Source organism: Centroberyx gerrardi, chromosome 24 (genome assembly GCF_048128805.1).
Source record: "Centroberyx gerrardi isolate f3 chromosome 24, fCenGer3.hap1.cur.20231027, whole genome shotgun sequence".
NCBI lineage: Eukaryota > Metazoa > Chordata > Actinopteri > Beryciformes > Berycidae > Centroberyx > Centroberyx gerrardi.
This window is the reverse complement of record NC_136020.1, coordinates 16,694,239-16,716,738: the sequence shown is the minus strand read 5'-3', so window position 1 is coordinate 16,716,738 and position 22,500 is coordinate 16,694,239. Positions and strand designations below refer to the sequence as shown.

The 22,500-nt window shown below is 43.8% G+C and overlaps 1 protein-coding gene across 2 annotated transcripts in view; it reads left to right on the top strand.

Annotated features, from left to right (window-relative positions):
* tbc1d22a (TBC1 domain family, member 22a) overlaps window positions 1-22,500 on the top strand; it is a 127,870-nt gene that overhangs the window by 54,165 nt on the left and 51,205 nt on the right. For both annotated transcript variants that reach the window (XM_078282084.1, XM_078282085.1), the window contains exon 10: window positions 10,239-10,345. In XM_078282084.1, coding sequence (XP_078138210.1) covers window positions 10,239-10,345 — 107 coding nt within the window. The remainder of the gene's footprint in view (window positions 1-10,238; window positions 10,346-22,500) is intronic.

Sequence of the window (22,500 nt, the reverse complement as noted above, 5' to 3'; positions counted from 1 at the left end):
TTCATCTATCTATGGACTGAGCAGTCTGTGGAGTGTATCTTGGCCAGTAGGTGGTTAACTAATATCGGCTTCCTTCTCCCCTACAGCCTGGCCAATGTCGGTCCAGCCTCCCATTCTAAGTCTCTCTCTGATTAACGGCTCTTATTAGTCCTAATGAGCTGCTAAGTGATTGCCCGAGCACAGCTGCTGACATCCAGCAGGAACACAGTCTTCTTTTCGCCTTCTGTGTTTCTTATCTCCTTTAGCTTTCTCTAATTTCTCCCACTTTAATCCTCTGGTGAGTTTACTGACTTGATGTTGGTGTCAGTGTTTCCCCGCAGACATTTTGTTTTTGAGATTCGTCTTCAGTTTTCTGTTCTCTTATACTCTCTTTCTCTCTCTCTCGCCTCTCCCTCAGCTTTCTCTTGGTCTCCACTACTCTTTTTGATTTAGGACACAGCCACCATATTGTCGGGGTTAAGTAATGGCATTTGGACTGGAGAAATTGAATTAGCCTTTTGTGTTTTGACCCTCAGTCTCTCTGCCTATCACCCCCTCTCTCTGCGTGTCTGCCTCTCTACTTCTCTCTCCCACGATCTGTTCTGTACTTATCTGTTCTCTTTTGCTTTTCCTTTTTATTCTTTCTCCCTCTCTTTCTCTCTCTCAGAAGAGCTTTCACTTGGTATCCTCATTTGTCCAGCTTCATGAGTATGTTAACTGTTTGGTTCTCTGATTCTATAGATAATAGTAGTTTGGTTTTCATCCCTATATATTGTCAAGGCTGCTGGATTTTTAACTCATACCAAACATGTGACTCCATCCCCTATAAAAGGCGATGGATTGTGTTCATCATGTCTGATTGATCGTTTGTTTCCATGTGTCTGTCTACCAAGATGTCTTTTCAACTGTGCAAGATAAAGCCATGAAACAAACAACATATTGCTTAGCTGATGCAAACAACAAAATCCAAACCAACTTAAGCTAGAAGGGGTTTAGGGGGTTGGAAGGCAGATGGGATACATTTACATCTTACATTTAAGGAATTTAGCTGGAGCTCCTATCCTAATCAGCTTGCAGTGAGTGCAGCAGTAGAATAAACTTCACTTCGGAAATCAAGGGTCAGAGACATAGTATGATAATGATCATGTAAGAGTGTAGTGCCAAGAAAAGAAGCAGAATAAGAGCTAGAGAAAAATAGAAGGGACCTTTGTTTGCAATTAGAGTGAATAGAGAGGACATATTGTTCAGTTTTCAGACCATTGAATAGAAGATGGGGAGTTCTGTTGTTCTGATTTAAGTGTGAAGAGATGTTGAGGTCCTGCTGACTGCCTTGCTCTTTTGCATCTCATTGCTAAGAGAGACATTTGTATTGTGTATATATAAATGAACAGGCTTTTTCTTTTTACTACAGTGCTGTGATCTTCAAGAGGCAAAGTGTGAGAAACTTCACATACTTGTGCACTGTCAAACTTCCTTGCCAATTACAGCTCTTGAAAAAAAATCTATAAAAGGAAGTAAAAATTGTATTATTGCGTACATTAAACTATGAATCTTCTCACCTTACCTGTGAATTTTCACCTCCCACACTTCTATTTGCATACTGCGAATGAACTGTACGTAATTGCTACAAAGAAATTGTGGAGTTTCACCTCAGAAGCTGAAGATGTTGTTTATGTCGTCAGTTATACAAGCAAAGTTATGATGTTCACTTGGAAGAGACAGAAATATATTGTTAATATTGGTGTCAATGGTGAAAATCTCCTTATATGGTGTTTGCCTTCTCCTCTGTTTCTATCCTGTCACTGTGGGACTGTAAGGAATTTGTAGTTGTTTTTAATTTTGTGTTGTAAACCCCTTGTTTGGCCCTGTGGTGTGGACATGGCCAGTGAAATCACAGACCATTGTCAGTGCTTGAAATAGGACAGATAGGGGCTGAGAATCAATAGCTGTGCTTTCATCTGCATCCGGCCAGATCTTATTTCCCAGTATTACCAGAGATTTTCTCATCGCTCCTGATAAAAAGCAATAGAGCTCAGAAATGATTCAGAGAAATAGTCCTGTCAAAAAGTGATTTATCTTCTGTGAATAATCGCGGGGGTTATTGAATATTTTTAGATTAAGTTAATTACTCGACTATAAAAAGCCATAAATTGAAGCTCTCCTTGTCGAGAAGCTTCAGATCTCGCTGAGTCTCTCTCTATTGTTCGTTCTCTCTGTCGGCCGTGTGATTGGAAAAAAAAAAAAAATCTGTTTTATCATTCTGTCACCAGCAAGACGCGTTCCGCTTGACCTGATGCAATTGGAGGCAATTGAAACAGTCATCTTACCGTGCTGCTGTGATGGTGGTGGTGTGTGGTTCTTTCAGTTGCATCATGTCCACACACACATATATATATAGAAATAGACACATGTACATGTACACACTCTCACACACAAACATGAGCGCACATGTGCACGCATATTACGCACGCACGCAGGTATTAGACACATACATCCATACATACACATACATATACACACACAGACACACATATGCGCACGCAAAGGAACACACATCCCTACACACACCGACACACACATACGCACACCAAAAAAATTGGCAGCCACACACCCATCCACGCAAATAATTCATACGCAGCAACAAACGATTACTTCTTGAGCCGTCTCGCCGCCACTCTGTGTTTCCACTGCTAGTGCGTTTTAATTGTGTGTGCTGCCGTTCATAATGTCTGCTTATTACTGTGTGCCTAATGTTTTTTTTCCCTTACTAAGCCTGCAGATTACACACACTAATGACTTAATGGACTGATCCTTCACTTACATCTCCGGAAACTTTCCTTCAACTCCTAAATATGTGTGGTGCATTAGGACGGCCGATTTAGCAAGCCTCAACTCGACAGGAGAGACATCTTAAGTGATTATTTTTTTTGTTTGTTTGTTTTTTTGGTAAAGGAGGCAGCCCATATAAAGAAGTGATGACTATGTGATTGTATTCTTCCCCTAACCCTAACCCTAACCCTCCATCTATGCATATACACTTAGAAACACACATACCTTAGCCTCAGTGTCCACTTTTAGCATCTCATTTTTAGCTATAAGTCCCAACCATATGCTTGGACAAGTGCTGGTTGTTCTTGCTAAGTGACCATTGAAAACCCATTTGAAGTCTGGTCCTCTTTTGCTAAAATGTGAAAGTTTTAACTTCTAGCATTCGGCACTTAAAGCGCTAAAAATGTGCTGAAGAGATGACAGTTCTGTGAAGAGACAGTTTCTAGTGGACACTGCATACATACACATACTCATGGCATACTATGGATGTACACACACGCACTTCATTTGTTTTAAAGAAAGTAGAAAGTCCTCTCACTTTTGGTATTTTTGTTCTTTTTTTATTTAGACAGTAGAAATGGAGCCAGAGTAGGGGAGATGCAGGAGAGGAAGCTCTGGTGGGATTCAACCCTCGACCACAGGGGCCGCTTAACTACTTGACTATCTCTGAGCACGAATGGTCATATTTCTTAAGGCTGGCACAAATGATCGACAGCAAAATCAGTTTGCACTGACAGACCCATTGTTTTCCTGTGGAGAGAGCGGTGGCGCCCGCCTCAGAAGCAGCGATGATACTCCTGGTGTCGCTCTCTGCTCAAAATTCCCACCATGCAGCTGACTTTTCAAAGCGCTTCCAGTCAGATTTACAGATGGAGGAGAAACTCGTCTGGTCAAAGTCACACGCACCCAAACCCTGCTTGGTCGACTGGCTCCCCTCCATCTTCTGTGTCGAATAATAAGAGCAATTTCCAAGGCTTTATTTTGATCTAAGCTCAGGTACTTTGCACGTATGAAACACAAACTGCGACCAGTGGCTTAGAAGAGACCAAGTTCTTAGAAGAGACCACGTTCTTTGAAGAGACCAAGTTGGCATCACCTATTGTTTTTATATCCGCTGCCTTCCTGCTACCATGCCATGATATATCGGCAAGCCTGCGTGCGCCCTGCTTAGTGATGAGTGCAGTGCAATCCACTAGTCATATGTGGGCGCCCTTTACAGTAGATGTAAATAGTGAGAGCTACCAAAAACCCTACTGTTGCTCCTACCAGGTTTTGTGCCATCGATCCCCGTCTCGCATCACTGTGGGAAGCAGCCAAGGAAAACACAAACCTCATCCCAGGCAATGTTGCTTCTCTCTGGCATTGCCATGGTTACGTGAGTGTGGGGCCCAGCTATGTTGCTAGCTAGGCACACGTTGAAACACATATGTCACACTTCCACACGCTCACACACTCACACAGACGTACAAACATGTGCCGCAGGCCAGCATGGGAGAGGGGGGGCACCTTTTGTGTGAATGGGGATATTGGCAGAAGTAGTAGCAGTTAATGCATTGGTAGTGGCCGTACTCAACATTAAACACTTTTCGTTTTCTTGTACATGACGCCATCATGCCTCGGGGCGAGTGGATCAGTACGTCTGCAAATGGGCAGATATGGTATTAATAGCTGTGTTCCATTTGATGTCGAGGACTTACATTATGTTGCCAACTGCTGGGAGCCCTGCTGTTTGATGTATGGACGCACGGCTTATGGTGTAGATAGTGGGAGATGAGAGCATTGTTGGAGTGATTGTGGAGATTGTATGGCCTGAAGCATTCCTTATCAGTGGTTGGGCTGTGGTTCAATGCTTTGATGAGGGAGTAAGCATAGCAGTGCGTTGGGAAGAAAAACCTTGTAACTCCCAACAACCAGCAAATGAAGACAGTGGAGGGTTTCCCCATTGACACACATGCTTTTTTTTAAGCTACACAGTGGACTTTGAATGAGTTTTTGCGTTTCATGAACCCTAAGCTTCATGGAACTCAGTCATGTTTCAAGAGAAATAGCAAAAGGTGTTCACACGAAAACCCATGCCGGCAAAAAACTTGTTCTCTGTTACTCTTTCTTTTCTAACCCTAACCCCCCTCATTTGAACTTTTTTTTCCTTCTGTTGCTTTGTCTCTCTCACACACACACACCTGCCTACCTTCACCTCCAGCTGTCTATTTTCATATCTTCACATCTTGTCTTGCACACTACTGTTATTTTACTCTCATACACTCTGAGCTCTTCTGTCAGAGTGTGTGCGTGTGCGTATGTGTGTGTGCTCTCAATGTGTTGGTGGCACCAGGTTTGCCAGGTTGACTCCCTTCTTAATTATCCAACAGTATGAATGCCACCTCTCTGGAAAATGTTCAGCTCTCATTAACACCAGTGTTATCACACTAATTGGGCCTCGGTGGGGAAATCACATTTGCTGTTGCAGAAACCTGGGACGGGGGTGGGGGGTGGAAGTATCACATGTCTGACGCGAAACTGGCTTGTGTGTCTCATTTTTAAGAATCAAGCCTTGGGCGGTATCACCCGGGTGTCATTTCGAAGGTGGAAACTGGATCGTGACATGTTTGGATTGAGCATCCAGATTGTAAGTCATTAGATTCATTAGATTTAACCTAACCGCCACTGTAAATTATAAATAATGAGTGCGCTACTTCGTGTGATCTTATGAGCTTTGGATGTGGAAATCTTGTTAAAACCAATAGCGTGGTCTCTGGCGGTCGGCAACTCAGGTTTGCTCGTGATTAATCTAAACCAACAGAAGGTTGTCAAACGGGTCTGTTTTTATTGCCAATTGCTATCTATACACACACACCCACACACACGCACACAGAGACACACACAACCACACACGCTTTATGATTACATCAGGCTAAACTAGCTCGTTCATCATCTTACATCACATTACCGTGTGGCCCACAGTCGTAGAGGGCAGATGGCAGCACTGGCGTGAGTGTGTTTGTGTATGTGTGTGTGTGTGTGTGTGTCCCCATCTGTGTGTGTGTGTGTTTGTGTGTATGTGGCCGCACTTAGTCTCCGGAGGTGTAACCCGGCTCTCCATACCAAGCTGTGCCAAGTGCTCACAGCTGGCAGCGACCGAGCAGTTGGTCTCTCTGGACAAGTTGCCCCCTGCGCCAGGACAAACAGGAAATGAGCCCCGGGGGCTGGCAGGAAACTGGCTCAGCGGCCAATAGGAAGAGAGGAGAGGTAGGAGGAAGAGAGCAGGAGGGCAGCTAGGGGAAGGATACTAATACCAACAGAAGAGATGTCAAATGACTGTATCAGAGAACGGAAAGGAGATGGAGAAAGGGAGGAGGGAGAGAAGAGGAGGAATATAATGAATGAAGGATGGACCAGAGGAGAGATCAAGAGACTTTCAGAAGAAAGCTGAGGGAGAAGAGAGGGAGGAAGGGTAGATGAATGAGGAAAGGATACATGAAGTGGTAGAGCAGAAACTATGTCAGGAGAATGGGGAGAAGGCAAAGGGAGGACTGGAAAGATTTGGGTTGTGAGAGAAAGAGGGTTTAGATAAATTCATAGATTAAACACTGTCCTCTGTACTTATTTTTGGGTTTTGGGGTCCCTTTTCGCTTGGTGAGGTCTGTTATGGCATTTTTGTCGCCCAAAGATCCAGTTTTCTTACTGTTACCTTGTTTTAGTCCTAGTTTTTGTATGGGCATGTATGTGTGTGTACATGCACCACATTGTGCTCTCCATGGACACCCCCACCCGCACTGTGTTTGTTTACATTATGAAACATTTCTGAAAATTAATGTTTCATTTCATTGTGTCAGCTCATTCTTTTGGCAGTGTAAACACATTTTAGTACAAAACTCACCTAGAGACTGGCAGTGAAGATTTGACAGAAAATAATTTCCAAACATTGCAGAAATATACGTTTCCATACTGTTAATACTTTTAATCAAATGTCTTCAGATGTGTTTCTGTGTGTGTGTGTGTGTGTGTGTGTGTGTGTGTGTGTATGCATGTGATGCTCCTCGGCTGTGCTACCAAGCCTATGCTGTGTCTCTGTATCCTCAGCTCTTCTGCCAATTTTATCACAAAATGGCTGTCTTTAGAGGCATGTGTGTCTCTGTGTGTGTTTGTGTACAGATGCGCATGTTTGTGTGTGTGTGTGCGTGCGTGTGTGTGTGAGAGTGTGTGAGAGTGTTGGAGGTATCAAACGAGGGCTCTCGCTCCCACAGTGACACAAGGAGAGCTTGTGTCAGAGCTGCTTGCTCTAACAACTGACACTAGCACTAACATTCTTTTCTACCCCTGAACATCAAGAACCTGAGAATATTATTTGTCAAGAGAATATTTTGGAGGCACACCTACCAAGGAACTAAGGCCACTGAGACTCTTATTTTGATGTCAGGCTCACTGAAGCATGAACTTAGTTTTGGAAATTGCCTAGATTGCCTAGATTTTGTCTACTGAGACATGGATATATTATCAACTGTTTGATATTGTGGAGGCAGGAATCCAAAGCTAATCATCAAGAGACTCTTGAAGGAATTCCTACTGTGGAAGTTGGTTCAGTTTTTTCAATTAATCACCAGGTTCTGATTTTGAATGCAAGCCTACTTGAAGCAAGGGCCCTGTTGAGGTTAAAGCTAAGAGTCTTATTTTGAAAGTGGGCCTAATGGTGCCTTTTTTAGTTTAAGTGGTTACCAAGAGACTCCTGGTTTGAAGGTGGGCCAACTGGGTCATGGGGACTTAAGTGAAATCACAGAGAGCGACTACCAGCTGTTAAATCAACAGTCTTTTATCCTTTAAGCGGTGAGCAGAAAGATCCGTCTGGACTACTTGGCCATGAGAATGAGTAACGACCTGAGTTTTGACTGTTTTGTTTTTCTAAGCATTCATCCATATCAGGGTATTGGTGGTAGTGTCAGTTCCTCCAGCAATCACAGGGGTCACTGTTGCCATGTGTTCCAGGCCAGGCGTAGTGAATACAGTCGGTCCCATTACGGAGCCTCAGTCTCTCCTCCTCATAGCCCATCCTCGTCTGTGTCCTTGTTATTGTGATGAGCTATGCCCAATTTCAGTACAACCCCTGGACACTTGGAAGCTGTCCCTTCTAATCTGCTGTAGAGTCAGGGTCTAGGTTTGGAACCGGGCCCGACAGCGAGGCTTTAGCCACGACAAACACTGATTGGAGACTTTGGGATACTCCGGGTCTCCCAAAACATCGCAACAGTGGCATTTCACCATCTTGTTAATCAGCAACAACACCATGTGACTTGCTGGGCAGCCAGTTTACAATTAATCATTTAAACTATCAATTTGGAGCCATCAGTGATGACCACAGCTACTGCATCCCAGGGAGAAGACTGTATTCATGTAGCCTCATTGTCTTCTACATCACTACAGTGGAGCAATCAAATCAAATACTGACTCCAGATTGGTCAGATGGTGGCCTCCTCTCTGTCTGCAAGAATAACACTGCTGTAAAAGCTGCTCCAACAGTAACATTTGGATGTAGTTGATTGTAGCTGACTTCTACTGTGGCCTCAGTTGTAGCTGGGGAGAAATATTCCCCCAGCTACAAGTCTTCATTGCAATGTGATTTATTTATTTTTTGAGATTTTCTAAAAAATGCATTTTATTAGACTACATTGCTGTGTGATCATACTAATAGTGGCTGTTATGCATCTGCTGTGGCTGTGTTATATTTTCCGCTCACCCTCTCCATCTTCACACACTTCTTGTATTCACATTGTGGCTGGATTGGACTATGCTGACTTCCGATCACAATGCAAGCCTGAGCAAATGTTTCTGTCTCTACTTCTGTTTCTGTTTTCTATCCGTCCTTACCTGACTTCTGCCAGACAAGACAGTGATGAGAGAGCCTGGACAGGTTGTTGAATGAGGATTCATAGACACACACACACACACACACACATATACACACAGACACACACGCGCACACACAGGCTAGTTGTTAGTGGCTTTGTAGTCGTGGCCCAGTGCCAGCTCCCCGGCTGTCTGTCTGTCAGACTGAGCATGCTCACTACAACCTTGACAACATTCCACTGGGGTTGCCAAGGATACCAAGCAGAGCTGCCAGGTCCTGTGTGTGCGTGTGCGTGTGTGTGTGTGTGTTTGTGTCTGTGTGCTCGTGTAAAGCACTAGCAATGCACACAAATGCACACATACATATACCAGAGTCAAAATTTTGGTAATATGACCACAGATACACACACACGCACACACACACACACACACACACACACACACACACACACACACTCTCTCTCCCTTTCTTTCTGTGTCTCTTTCTTTCTGTCTCTCTTTCTCTCTCTCTCTCTCTCGCTAGATCATTGTTAATCAGTCTCGTCCCATCTCCTCTCCACTGCCTGTCAGTGGCTTGTCAAACGCCCGTCAAAGCCCCTGCAGTCCGTCACACACTGCTGCCATTAATGACATCAGATGACACCCAGAGTTGAAGTCGCCCTCTGGAGATGACTGGCGACTCGATGCGCTCACTGCTGGGAAATTCATATTGCAGCGTTTTGGGATACGTCCACACCTAATTCTGTTATATTTTTCTACAGACAGTCTATATAACAGCCTAGTCAAGAGTCTCACTGGCTCTCTACCTCCATCCTTCCATCCTTCTTACTTTCTGTATCACTCAGCCGTCTCTCCCATCTTCTCTTCCACCACCTCTTTACCTCCATCTTTACCTCACCTTTCTTCCCAACTTCTGCACCCCACCGGTTGAAAACATGAACGAGCTGAAATGGCTCAGATTGAACTTAAAATGCATCCTTTCTCTTGTTTTTCTTACTTTGGAAATATATGAAATGTATTTATTGTCAAAGTATTATGATCAAAATGTTCAAAGGGGGCCATGACTGAACAAAAGGTTGTTGATCATTCTGCCGGTCTGCTAGTCTATTACCTCCTTCTTTTCTTCCTTCCCACACACTCAACCACCACACTTCCCTCATTCCCCATATCACCCTGCATCTCTCTCCCATTTTCTCTCCCTTTTCTTTCTTTCTCCCTACTTCACTTTCACACCGCACTCCCTTACCTATTCCCCTCCTCCCTCTCCCCCCATTTCGTTTTGTCCTCCCTCCTTCCCTCCCTATTCCTTTCTTGCTCCCTCTGTCAGAGTGATGGGCTCGTGACGGAGCCCCGCTGTGCTGGTAGACTTGAATTGCTCACGACCTTTCTCTCCTTTCTCTCTCTCTCTCTCCTCTCCACTTCCTCTTTCTTTCTTTCACTCCCTCTCTATTCCCCTTTCTCGCTCCATTTCTCTTGCCCTCCCGCTTGCTTTTATCCCCCCATCTTGCTCTTTCTTTTCCCCCCTCACCCTCTCTCTTTCCCTCTCTCCATCACATCTCTCATTCTCTCTCTCTCTCTCTTTCTCTCTGTAGAGGAGGAGGTGGAAAACTTTGACGTGTCCAGTCTCCAGGAAGAGGCTCTGAGGAACATTGAGGCCGACAGCTTCTGGTGCATGAGCAAACTGCTGGATGGCATCCAGGTAAGCGTGTGTGTGTGTGTGTGTGTGTGTGTGTGTGTGTGTGTGTGTGTGTGTGTGTTTGTGTGTATATGTTGAATAGTCACAGGGTTTTGCTCCATCCTTTCTAAGAGCACATTGTGTGATCGAAATACACACACACATACTTTCATACATTCTTTCTCAATTTCAATCACTAATCTCTCTCTTAACACACACATACACACACACTCTTCTGTATGCTTACATATCAAAATTGTCACTCTCACTTTAACTTTAACTGTAACTTTCTCTGTCTAATTGATTTATGATCACAGATGCCTCACTCCACCTTTATGTGTAGGGACATGCGTGCACACACACACACACACAAATTCTCTCTCTCTCTCTCTCTCTCTCTCACTCACTCACTCACACACACACACACACACACACACCTACCTACAGGTGTCTTGCTTTGGCTTCACAAGGCAGTGTCATCAGAGTCACAGTCACCCAGGTGGTATCTCTCTCTCTCTCTCTCTCTCTCTCTCTCTCTCATATTTGGTCTGTCTCCCTGTCCTTCTCTTTCACTCCTTCACACTCTTTCATGCTCTCTCTCTCTCTCTCTCTCTCTCTCTCTCTCTCTCTATCTCTGCTAGCTTTGTTTAGTATGCGTCCAGTCTCCTCTGGTCTGGTCTGGTCTAGTAGATAAGTGTTCCTCTCCCTACTGCCTTAACTTTAGCTCGACTGCTGATTCCTTTCTAATTAGCCATGTAACTCATGGTATACGAAGAACAGTCACACACACACACACACACATACACATAAACACATAGTGGCACACATACATGATTGCTAACTCTAACCTCATACCGCAGTCATAAACACATGCAAGCACACACACATTAAGGTTAACACAGACAGGCGGAAAGGTGTATACATGTGCATGCCCAACCGAACGGACAAACACATGCACACACACACACACACATAGACTAACATGCAGAGGCTGTAAGATATACACAAACTCACACACAGAGCTTTAATGCACTTACTTTTCCTTCTGCCACAAGGCCAAACAGCCATGGTTACAAGCGGATGTTTACGTGTCATAAGTGCTTGTAAAGTAAGTGTGTGTGAGTGTTTATCTGCACTTATAAGCTTGCTTGGAATTTTGTTTGTTTCACTTTCTGAGGGTTGTGTAGGCGACGGAGAGTGACGGTTTAATGCCGCTGGACAAGGAAAATGCCATAATGCCAAATATTTAATAAGGCCTTTAATGCCAAATATTTAATAATGTTCAGTCATTGCCAAATATTTAATGGTGCTTTTATGCCATAAATTTAATCATGGTCATGTGCCAAACATCCCTACTATTCCATTAGGACAAAAGTGGAGTTTTTGATGCATAGAAACAACATTGGTTGTATCTTCGCCACACAGGAAATTGTCTTAAGTGTGTGTATTTTTTGTGTGTGTGTTTGGAGCCTTTTTCCTTCCCATTTATCCGGGGAACGTTGTTTGAACATTTTTCTAGCACTGACCTCCCTCACATTCATCTTGTTTTACACATTCACACCTGAGAGCTTCCCAGTACAACCACAGCCTTCTACTTTTGACCACTAAGCAGCTTCACTCGATCAGTTGGCGGTTTCAGTGCCTTCGCTCAAGGGCACATCAGTGGTAGTTTTTCAGGGAGGGCACCGTCTTTTTTTTTTTCCCCCACCCAGGTCTTCCCAGCTGGTTTGGGATTCCCCTTTCATTGACAAGCCTACAGTACTTCTCTAACTGTGCGAGTTATGTGTGTGAAACTGTTGTTTTTCTGTGTGTGTCTGTGTGAGGTGTTTATCTTGTTGAGTATTCTGAAGCAGGCTTGAGTGTCTGGACATCAATTGCATACAGACCGTGACACCAAACTTCATTCTGCTTTGTCTCATTCATTCTCTTTTTCCCAAACCCCCCTGCCTACCAGTTCTCTCTATCCACCTCACTCTTGACGGTAATGGATGAGCCATCTGTCGACTGTAATTTCGTCTATTTGGGCTGGTGGGAGTTTTTCCCTTACCAATACTGCTTCCGATATTTCTGATGCTCCCGATGCTAAATTTGGTCTTCACTCTAAAATGATTTGCTTTTACAATACCTTTCTGTGTTGGATGAAAGCGCGTCATTATGCAATAGAGTTTCTCTGCAACATTTGTATATGCCATCTGCTTTCTAAGTAGTCAGACTGTGCAATAAAAATGGCTGTGAACCAGTAGAAAACTTCTAATTTTGAAACGTTTGAATACCTTTCTATATCTTTTGATGCTGTAAAATCAGTATTGATGTCAAAAGTCTGTATGGTGCTGATAGGTATGGCCCTGGTGTCACTGGATGTCTGTGTGACCATGTGTCAACACAGTTACTGTCCACACTGTTGTCTGGCACACTATAGTAAGTACAAGCCAAGTCACCTCAGTAGGGTCGGTGACCTGAATGTGAAATCACACATAGTAATAATGCTGATCAAAACCTTGAGACATACGACCTTATCAGTCTGTTTTCAAATGTATTGATCAGCCAACATGCTCTTGGTTGCATAGTCAATGGAAACTAATGTTTCAGGGGGGGAAATGGTCAGAATATATAGTTAAATTAAAATAAAAGCAGTGGCTAATTAATATCAAGAATCCTGTATTGTGCAAAAAAGGCTCACATCCAGACACACACACACACACACACACACACACACACACACACACACACACACACACACACACACACACACACAGACACCCTTGGAGAGTCTTATTATTTAAAAAAAAAAATAGACGCTGTGCCTTGGTGCCCCTTAGAGAGAGAAAGATAGAAAGCAAGAAGCAAGAGAGATGAATTATGTGTGTGTGTGTGTATTTGTGCATATGTGTGCTTGTGTATACGTGTTTGTGTGTCTATGTTGTGCCCATGCTTGTGTGTGTTAGTGACCTTGGCTCCAGACTAATTATGTGCGGTGCACCAGGGAAGCCCATGCTTCCCTCTAATGCTTTCTAAACAATCCGACGAAGGCTGAGTGCCTCAGCACCGTAATTAGTTGGTGATCCCTGCTCTGACCTCGTCTCGACCCCTCTCACATCCACTATACACTATTACACTTAACTGAGGGGGGCAGTTAGGGAGCGAGAGATAGGGCGGGTGTGAGGTAGAGGGTTAGAGAAAAAGGGAGAGAGGGAGCGGCGAGTTAGATAGAAAGGAAGCAAGAGTCTGTCTTTTGAGCACCTCATATATCCAGGAAGTACATTTTTCTGGAATTGGTGCCACATTGATGTCTATTTTGGACCCATTACTATGAAATATTTTGAATGGGTTTAACTGAGGCCCATCAGTTAAGGAAGCAAATGATTTTCTGGAAGGTCGCTTGTTCGCAAACCACAACTTGGCGTGGAAATTTTGGGCAGAGGAATTGGACGAGACTCATTCTGTCATTCCTCCATGAACTACAGTTGGTGTATCCTTGAGCAAGGCACTGAAAATCCAACAGTAGGAGACTGTTTTCTGTGTTTGTGCTGGATAGCTCCCAGGTGGGAGTGTGTGTGCAATAAGGTAGTCAGCTTGGCTGGTTAAATACGGGTTCTTTGGTTATGGCACTTGTTCTGTAAAGCGAGAGCAATGTCTAATTATGCATGATAATATATACTTACTAAATTCAGAAATTGTAACTGGACATCTCTGTGACCTTATCTAAAAACAGGTGCCGTTAGCTCAATCTCAGTAATCTCCATTTCCACTGTAGGAGGTAACTGCATGTATGTGTAACTGCATGCTAACTAGTTATAGCTCCAAGTACACCATCCTCATTCCAATGAGCATGAGAAAGCAAGGCCAACTTTATTTATATAGCACATTTCATACACAAGGCAAATTCAATGTGCTTCACATAAAACACAAAAATACATGACATATTTAAAAGAAAGAAATGAAGAAAGATAAAACAGGTAAAATATAAATAAAATAAATTAATAATATAATAACACCTGTTACATCTGTACTGTACATATAGATGATTTAGCAAAAGAAGACAGCTCTGGCTAAACACACCAACTCTTATTTTCAAAACAGTGTCTTAATGGCTGGGGACTGAGAGAGCAGCTTTTTTTCCCATGTGTGTGTATGTGCGTGTTGGAAGAAGAGCTGTTGTCTGGGCTGACATCCATTTGTTTACTGGGGATGCTACCATGGTCAATTGGGACCACTCACACACACACACACGCAAACACACACACGCACACGCACACACACACAAAATCATAATCATTCGCACACAGTCCCACCATCACCTCAGTGTCTGGGATAAATGAGTGAAGACAGCCACTCTCTCTGTCCTAACATAACCCCTTAGACATTGAGTGTGTGTGTGTGTGTGTGTGTGTGTGTGTGTGTATGTCAAAACAACAGCAACAGAGAGAGAGTACACGCCCTTCCACAGCCCATTTACACATCAGAGAGGCAGCCTACAGTAACAGCAGCTAGTTCTAGCACGGTCAACAAACATGGCTCGACTACCTGAGCAATGGGCTGGAAAGGAAAACATGGGCCATGCTTGAATGGGTACTCCACATATCACCAAAATACAGCCATGTGTCCCATTGAAGTGCCTTTGCGCGAGACTCTGAACCCCTACGTGCTCACTCCTAATTCTCTATCTGAGTGTCAGTTAAATGTGGAAAAAACTAAAATAAAACCAAAAAAGTACATGCATATTATAGGGATAGGTAGATTCACATGTTTAATATACAAGTCTGTTAAGTTGCCCCTAATGTTATCCCTTTCTCTCCAACAGCCAATTAGTCCTGTACTAAATCGGAGAGCGCCTGTGGCTATTTCGCCTAATTTCACTTGTTAAAATCCATATCTGCCATTTCAATGAAATTAAATGGAACTTCCTCTACTAAATACTATATACTTGTAGATTTATAGACATCACATTAATCCCAAACCATGATAAATCATTAACATTTCTAGTAAAACAGTCAGACAAAGCCTCAGTTGGTTAGTCTTTGTCACACTTTACTGGTATAGACTGCTGAAAGTGTTCAGAGCTGATGTACTCAAAATGCCTATTAAACAGCAGCTAGCGTGCGCTGTCTGTGCACAGCCAGTGAGTCTTTGTCTTACCTGCTATGCCCACGGAGAGGAAAATGAAGTCAAAAAGTTTAAAAAGTCCATTATTCTGTTAGCACACCCCCGAGGGCTCTCAGTTTTAAAGGCAGCAGATGAAAACTTGCCTTTTATGCTAATTCTGCAGATATGCCTTTTACAGCAGGGGTTCTTAATGTATTTTTTTTCCAGCCCAGGACCTAAGTTTGAGAAATTTAATCTCACCCTGGGATCCAAGTTCATTATATTTCACCAGTAGTCTTGACAAATGGGGACCCGCCAGAAAAAAGGCCTCTGACCCCATTTTGGTTCACAACCCATAGTTTGAGACACTACCGTGCGACGTGATCCAAACCTTTTGGGAAATGTTGGTTTTATCCATTAGGTGCACAGTTGGCAGCTTTCAGGAGCTTTTAATTTGACTTCAGACTCACTCTCCTGTACAGCTACAGTAGCTGAGAGTGGGATGGATACACATATGCATACATTCACACAGTGCCAAAATGAAGTTTTTGGCTCACCTGCCAAGGGCTTTTAAACTAAAAAACTGACCTAGCAAGAATAATTTTACTGGACAAAATAATTAATATGCATTTTTTCACATTTAACATTTTCGTACATTTGTTTCAGTGCTATTTTGTGTATAGAATCAATGAAGAGAAAAACGCAGATTTAGAGTTTTAATTTAAAACTTTCTCACTCACTTATGCAATTTATCAGGAGCCTGTTTGATACAGAGCCATTGTTTTGCTTTGATTTGATTGGGTCACGGTAACAGAGAGTGTATGGTGGTTGGTAGGGACAAAGCTGGAGAACTGGTAAAGACCGAAGACTGCATATAACTGAGGCATTCTGATGTTATCTTCTCAAAAATCTACTTGTCTCTGTGTCAACTGTGCTGTCCAATAAAGTTGAAAGTTACTGGCCAGTGTGGTGGGTGACTTTTGTTGATTTATCCAAATTTTTACGTCATTTGGTGCTTGGTGGTTAGTAATTTTGCACCCTGCATACTTACAAACAAACATAGCGAACACATAGCCTGTGGACTCAAGCATACACATATACACACACACACACTGGCACAGTCAGGAGTTTCATTTTTGAGAAGTGATATCCCCTCTCGTATACATCTGTCACTCAAACTGAGACACTCCAAAGACGCAAATCATCGACTATTTTGTCGCAAGCTCATTTCTCTAACCACTATCGGATGATGACTTGTCTTTGTGGGCAAACTTCTACAGATACGTCACCAACAAAATAAATAAATAGAACTAGATGAATGGGAAATGAACAAGGATGAAATGGTCAGAGGCAACTCCCACACTTCCCGCTCCACAACTGAGCTGCCTCTAGCCCCTCCTTTTGAAGCACTAGCCAACCGGAGGGTTTCTGCTCATCGTCAAGGCAACCGTCTGTTTCAACGGTGCCAGTTAGAGACGGGGCCTCCCTGGAGTGGTAGCAGGGGTCCGAGGACCGACGTCTAGCAGACGGTACCCTGACCAAACCAGACGCCATGTCCTGTTCTGGTTTCCCTAAGGCTTCCCTACCGCCACTGTGCGCTGTCACTTGTCTCAACTCTACACACACACACACACACACACACACACACACACACAGAGGAGCAGTTATCTACCAGCTGGTGGGGGTGGGTGTGTGATGCCTGACAACATATTTGTATGTGTGTTTGTATCTGTCTTATCGGCTTTATAAGCAATACATGTGTGTTTGCACTTGTTTACAGGCATATGCATCAGTTAAGTGTGTGTGTCTGCATAACAGAGGTGCATGGCATCGGCAGTATGCTCTGTAAATACGTGTGTGTACGTGCATGTATATATATCGGTTTGTGTGTGTGTGTCCCAGTCCTGTGGGTAGTGTGCTCCATGCGCCACTCTTGCCAATGAAGACTAGCCAATGGCTGTCCTTGATAGAGCAGCAACACAACGGTCTTCAGAGAGATGGAGCTAAAGGCTGCCACCACCGTTCTAGGACAGCTAGGCTTTTAACACACACACAACACACACACACACACCTCCCTCTCTGGTTCTCGCTCGCTTTCTCGCACGTACACACTCTCCTCCCTCTGCATTGCTCTCTCCCTCTCTCTTTCACACACATTTACAGATTAAGCGGCATCATGTTAGCTTAGCTAGCTTACATGCAGGTCAGTGGAGATGGAAGCAGTAGCAGCTGCCAGGGGGAAGCGGTGAGGATATAGGCTAAGACTGGTAAATCGCACACAGGACGGATGGAGACATGTTTAATGGAAGAAGAAAAAGGAGTGTGTGCAGTTTCTATCACACTGGGTGGGAGGCTGGTTGGTAGAGAAGGGGGGGTATCTAGTTATCAAAGGGTTTCTGGTTTAATCACTGGTAGCAAAAGTGCTGTTCTCCTATAATTATAAGGTGATAATGGATTCATCCTCGTCGGTACCTTCTCTTCTCTTCTCTTCTCTTCTCTTCTCTTCTCTTCTCTTCTCTTCTCTTCTCTTCTCTTCTCATCGATTCGACTATTAGCACTAATATCACCCCACTGTATTTCTCTGCAAGGCACTCAATCATCGCATTGGCACTTGTCACTCTTGCATTGTTCACACACACAGACACACACACGCACACACACAATAGAAAAAGACAACAGAAAGAAAGCTGGCCTATCCTCCTGTAGCTCGGAACAGCCATTATTGTCTGCACCTTATCTCTACCTGTCATCTCTCTCTCACTTTATCTGTCTCTTCTTCTTTCACACACACACACACACACACATCAGAGGATGACAGATCATTGCCCCGTCCTCCTTCGGTCTCCTCTACGACTCTGGACGTCCATTATTGTCTACCCTTTATCTTGACCTGTCATCTCTCTCTTTCTCTTTCTCGCACTCGCTCTCGTCCTCTCTCTCTCTGTCTCTCTCTGTCTCTCTCTCTCTCTGTCACATACTCACACACACTCACACACACACACACGTTGCTTTGTTGTGCTCGTTGTGTCCACCTTTGCTGATAGACATCCAGTGCCACAATAGGAGGCAATCTTTCTCCAGTGTGAAGCCATTGTTGTCTGTAATAGAACGGACTGAGAGGAGAAGAGGAGCTATTGATTCACCTGACAGAGAGAGAGAGAAAGAGAGAGAGAGAGCGAGAGAGAGAACGAGGAGGGGTTAAAGGGAGAGAGAGAAGGAGAAGTAGAGATGGTGGGAAGGCAAAAGGTGGAGAGAAAGAGAGAGAGTGAGCTGAGAAGGCGAGTTTCTATTGATACACCAGGCTGAGAGAGAGAGCGGGAGAGAGATGGTGTGTGTGTGTGTGTGAGCTGAGAAGGCGAGTTTCTATTGATACACCAGGCTGAGAGAGAGAGCGGGAGAGAGATGGTGTGTGTGTGTGTGTGTGTGTGTGTGTCCCCGTTTGTTCATGTGGGTGAACGAGGGCGGTTCCACTGACTTGGTGGGTCAATTGTGGCGAATGGACAGATGGTGGGAGAAGAGGAGAACGGATGAATAATGAAGGAGTAGATTTCCTCCTGTTGCCTCAGCTGATCAAAGATCCAACATAACGGCCCGACAAAGAGAGGGAAATGGAGAGCAAGAGAAAGAAAGAGAGAGGGAGTGAGGAAGAAGGAGAGGCACAACAAGGGAGAGAGATAGAGAAAGGGATGACAAATAGAGGCGGAGACGGATAGAGAAAGAGGGAGGGAGAGAGGTTGAAAGAGGTAGAAAATGGAGAGGGAGAGGTAAGGGGGGAGGAGAGGGTAGAGAGAGAGATAGAAGCAGAGGGAGGGAGAAAGACAGGGACAAGGAGGGAAAGAGAGAAGGATAGAGAAAAAGGGAGAGACATGGAGTGGAATGCAAATTGAGGAGAGGGAAGTGAGAGAGGTAGAGAGATTGAGAAATGGGGAGAAGGAGGGAGGGAGGTAGAAAGAAAGAAAGAGGGAGAGAGATGGGGAAAGGGATTAAAAGTAGAGCTGTAGAGATGATAGGAGTGGAGGGAGAGAGGGAGGGAGAGAGACAGGGAGAGGGAAAAATGAGGGGAGACATCTTTGGTGCTGAGCGATTATTGCTGTCGTGTTTCTGCACTCTACTTCCCAGAGATCACCTGTCAATCAAACAGTGTGTCCAGTACTGTACTTGGATTTTCTGTTGATGAAGATTGAGTTTCTGTAGGTGGCTTTCTTTGTCTGTTCAGCCACGGTGGCTGTGGCTGCTCACGCTAACTACCCAGTTCTTCTTCTGTTGATTCCAAACAAACCGCTGTTGCTTCTGCATGAAACGGAAAATGCGTCACTTCTTGTTTGGCAGAGGATTTTTCTCGGGAAAGGCCTACTAGACAGCGGGTGTCACAAATGTAAAAGGTCTTCAAATCCTGTCCTGATCCACACTCACATCTGTGCTTTATATTTTCTCGAAGCAACCCAAAAATACACACACACACACACACACACACATAGAATACATGAGCAGAATATCAAAGAGGAAATTGCTTATCTATTTTCTTTTCTCCAACTCAAATACACACAAGCGTATAGTAACTATGAGCAGGAGTGGCTTTTGATGTTCTTTAATGAACCTTCCTATACCCCCCCCCCCCCCACACACACACACACACACACACACACACAGATAGAGGAAAGGAGAGAGAGAGAGACTGAGAAAGACAGAGATAGCAAAAGGGAGAGGGATGGAGAAAGAGACAGAGAAAAGGGAGAGTCAGAATGAAAAACAGAGAAAAGTGTTAGAGAGAGACAGATAGAGAAAGGCGGAGAGAGAGAAAGAGGAATATGAGAAAGACAGACAATGTGGAAAGGGAGGAAGAGGAAGCTAGAGAGAGAGAAGGACAGTTGATTAAAGCGAGAAGCCTCAATAATGCAGATGTAATTAGTTGTGCTGGCCCTCACACTCGTTTAACACCTAACCACATTAAGACACTCACTGGGGGGGGGGGGGGTGATGATACATGAAGAGGTAAGGTTATGAAATTAACAAAAATAAAGAAAAAAAAAGGGATGAGGGAAGGAGGACAGGCAGAGAGGGATTCAGATAGAGGGGAGGAAGGAGAGATGAAGGAAAGATGAAGAAAATCAAATGGGGAAGGCTGGAAAAAAGGGAAGAATGGAAGGAGGAGGATGGTAGAGGAGGGGCGGAGCGAAAGGGGGAAAAGAGTGATTGAGATGAAAAGAGAAAAACAACGAAAAGCTTAATACTGATGGGGAAAACGAGAAGGAACGGGAAGAAGAGGTGAAGATCCATTAAGAGCCAAGGGAGGGACGGAGAAAGGGAGGAGAGGATGCGGTTTCTACCCTGCCAGCCACTGACGGACTCAGGAGGACACACACACACACACACACACACACACACACACACACACACACACAGACACACAAAACGCACGCTGCTCAGTTCTGCTGAGCCTGAAGGACAACTGGAGCTGTTTATTGCTAAATGACTTTTCTCTCTCTTTCCCCTGCTCTCCCTCTTTCTTTCTCTCTCCTCTCTCTCTCTCTCTCTCTCTCTCTCTCTCTCTCTCTCTCTCTCTCTCTCTCTCTCTCTCTCTCTCTCTCTCTCTCTCTCTCTCTCTCTCCATCTGTTGGATAGTTTGCCACCTCAGCTATTCTGTAGCCACTCTGAAATGACCCCTCAAGGAAACCTAATACTTGGTGTGTGTGTGTGTAGATGTGTGTGTGTGTGTGTGTGTGTGTGTGTGTACATACACGCACACACAAAATGCTCATATGGTGTTCTCGCACATATTATATTCCGCAAGTTCAACCAGAACTACCTACCCCAGTGATCATATTCAGGCTCAGTCATTGTTTGCATATCCTGAAAACGTATTATAAAATGTCTTAAATTATATTATGAAATATCAGTTATACAGTTAAGAAATGCCTTTTGAGCCTTAAATTCATTTTTAGGTGTTTTTTTTCTTGACTGATTAACCCGCAAGTCATGTAGACTTTGATTTAGGTCTTCAATTTTAATTTAATTTTAATTAATTTGTATATGACCTTTTAGTATTTCTAAAGCTAACAACATGAACATCTGCCGGACAATGCTGAGGATGTTTTATGAGTCTGTGGTGGAGCAGGTTGAGGGTAGCGGACGCCAGCAGACTCAACAAACTGATCCGCAAGGCCAGTGGCGTTGTGGGGGTGGAGCTGGACTCCCTGGAGGCAGTGTCAGAGAGGAGGATGCTGTCCAAGTTACGTGTCATCTTGGACGATGTCTCCCACCCACTCCATGACGTGCCGGTCAAGCACAGGAGTACATTCAGTGCGAGACTCATTCCACCGAGACGCACCACAGAGCGCCACAGGAAGTCATTCCTGCCTGTGGCCATCAAACTTTTCAGACAGAAGTGTCAGACACTCTGAGTCAATAGACTGGCTCTTGGACTTATTTCACCCCTGTCAGCAGCTTTATAACCCCATAATTTATAATTTATATTTTAAACTGTGCAATACTGATTCTGGTAATAATTTTGTGCAATAATTCAACTGTGCAGTAATTATTTAATTATTTGCACTGTTGTATATATTGTAGTATGATGCACATATTTGTACATATTTCTTATTTCTCTTATTTCTATATTATTATTGTTATATATTGTAGTATAATGCACATATTTTACATATTTCTTATTTTCTTATTTCTATTTTTCTTATAATGTCTCTATGCTTATATATATTTCTCTTCTAGAATGTGAGCAACTGCAGCGTAATCCAATTTCCCCTCGGGGATCAATAAAGTATTTCTGATTCTGATTCTGATGAAAACATAATCCATTAAAACATACAATAAAGACACTAGCCAGCCAACTGAACTCTTCACGGTTCAAGCTTTGTTTACCAGCTTGCATTAGTCAGAGCGGAGCTGATGTAATACCTGAAGGGGACATTAGCGAGACGTCAGCCATCAGCTCTTAGGAATATTTTATCGTCTTCCCGTTTTAGACCCAATATGAGGCCCGGGCCCATTTGGAGCTCGCCCTTCGTCTTCAAATGGATACCATCTACGAGTTGTTTTCCGATGCCAGTATTAGTTACTCACCGTATTTTCTCTATTTACTC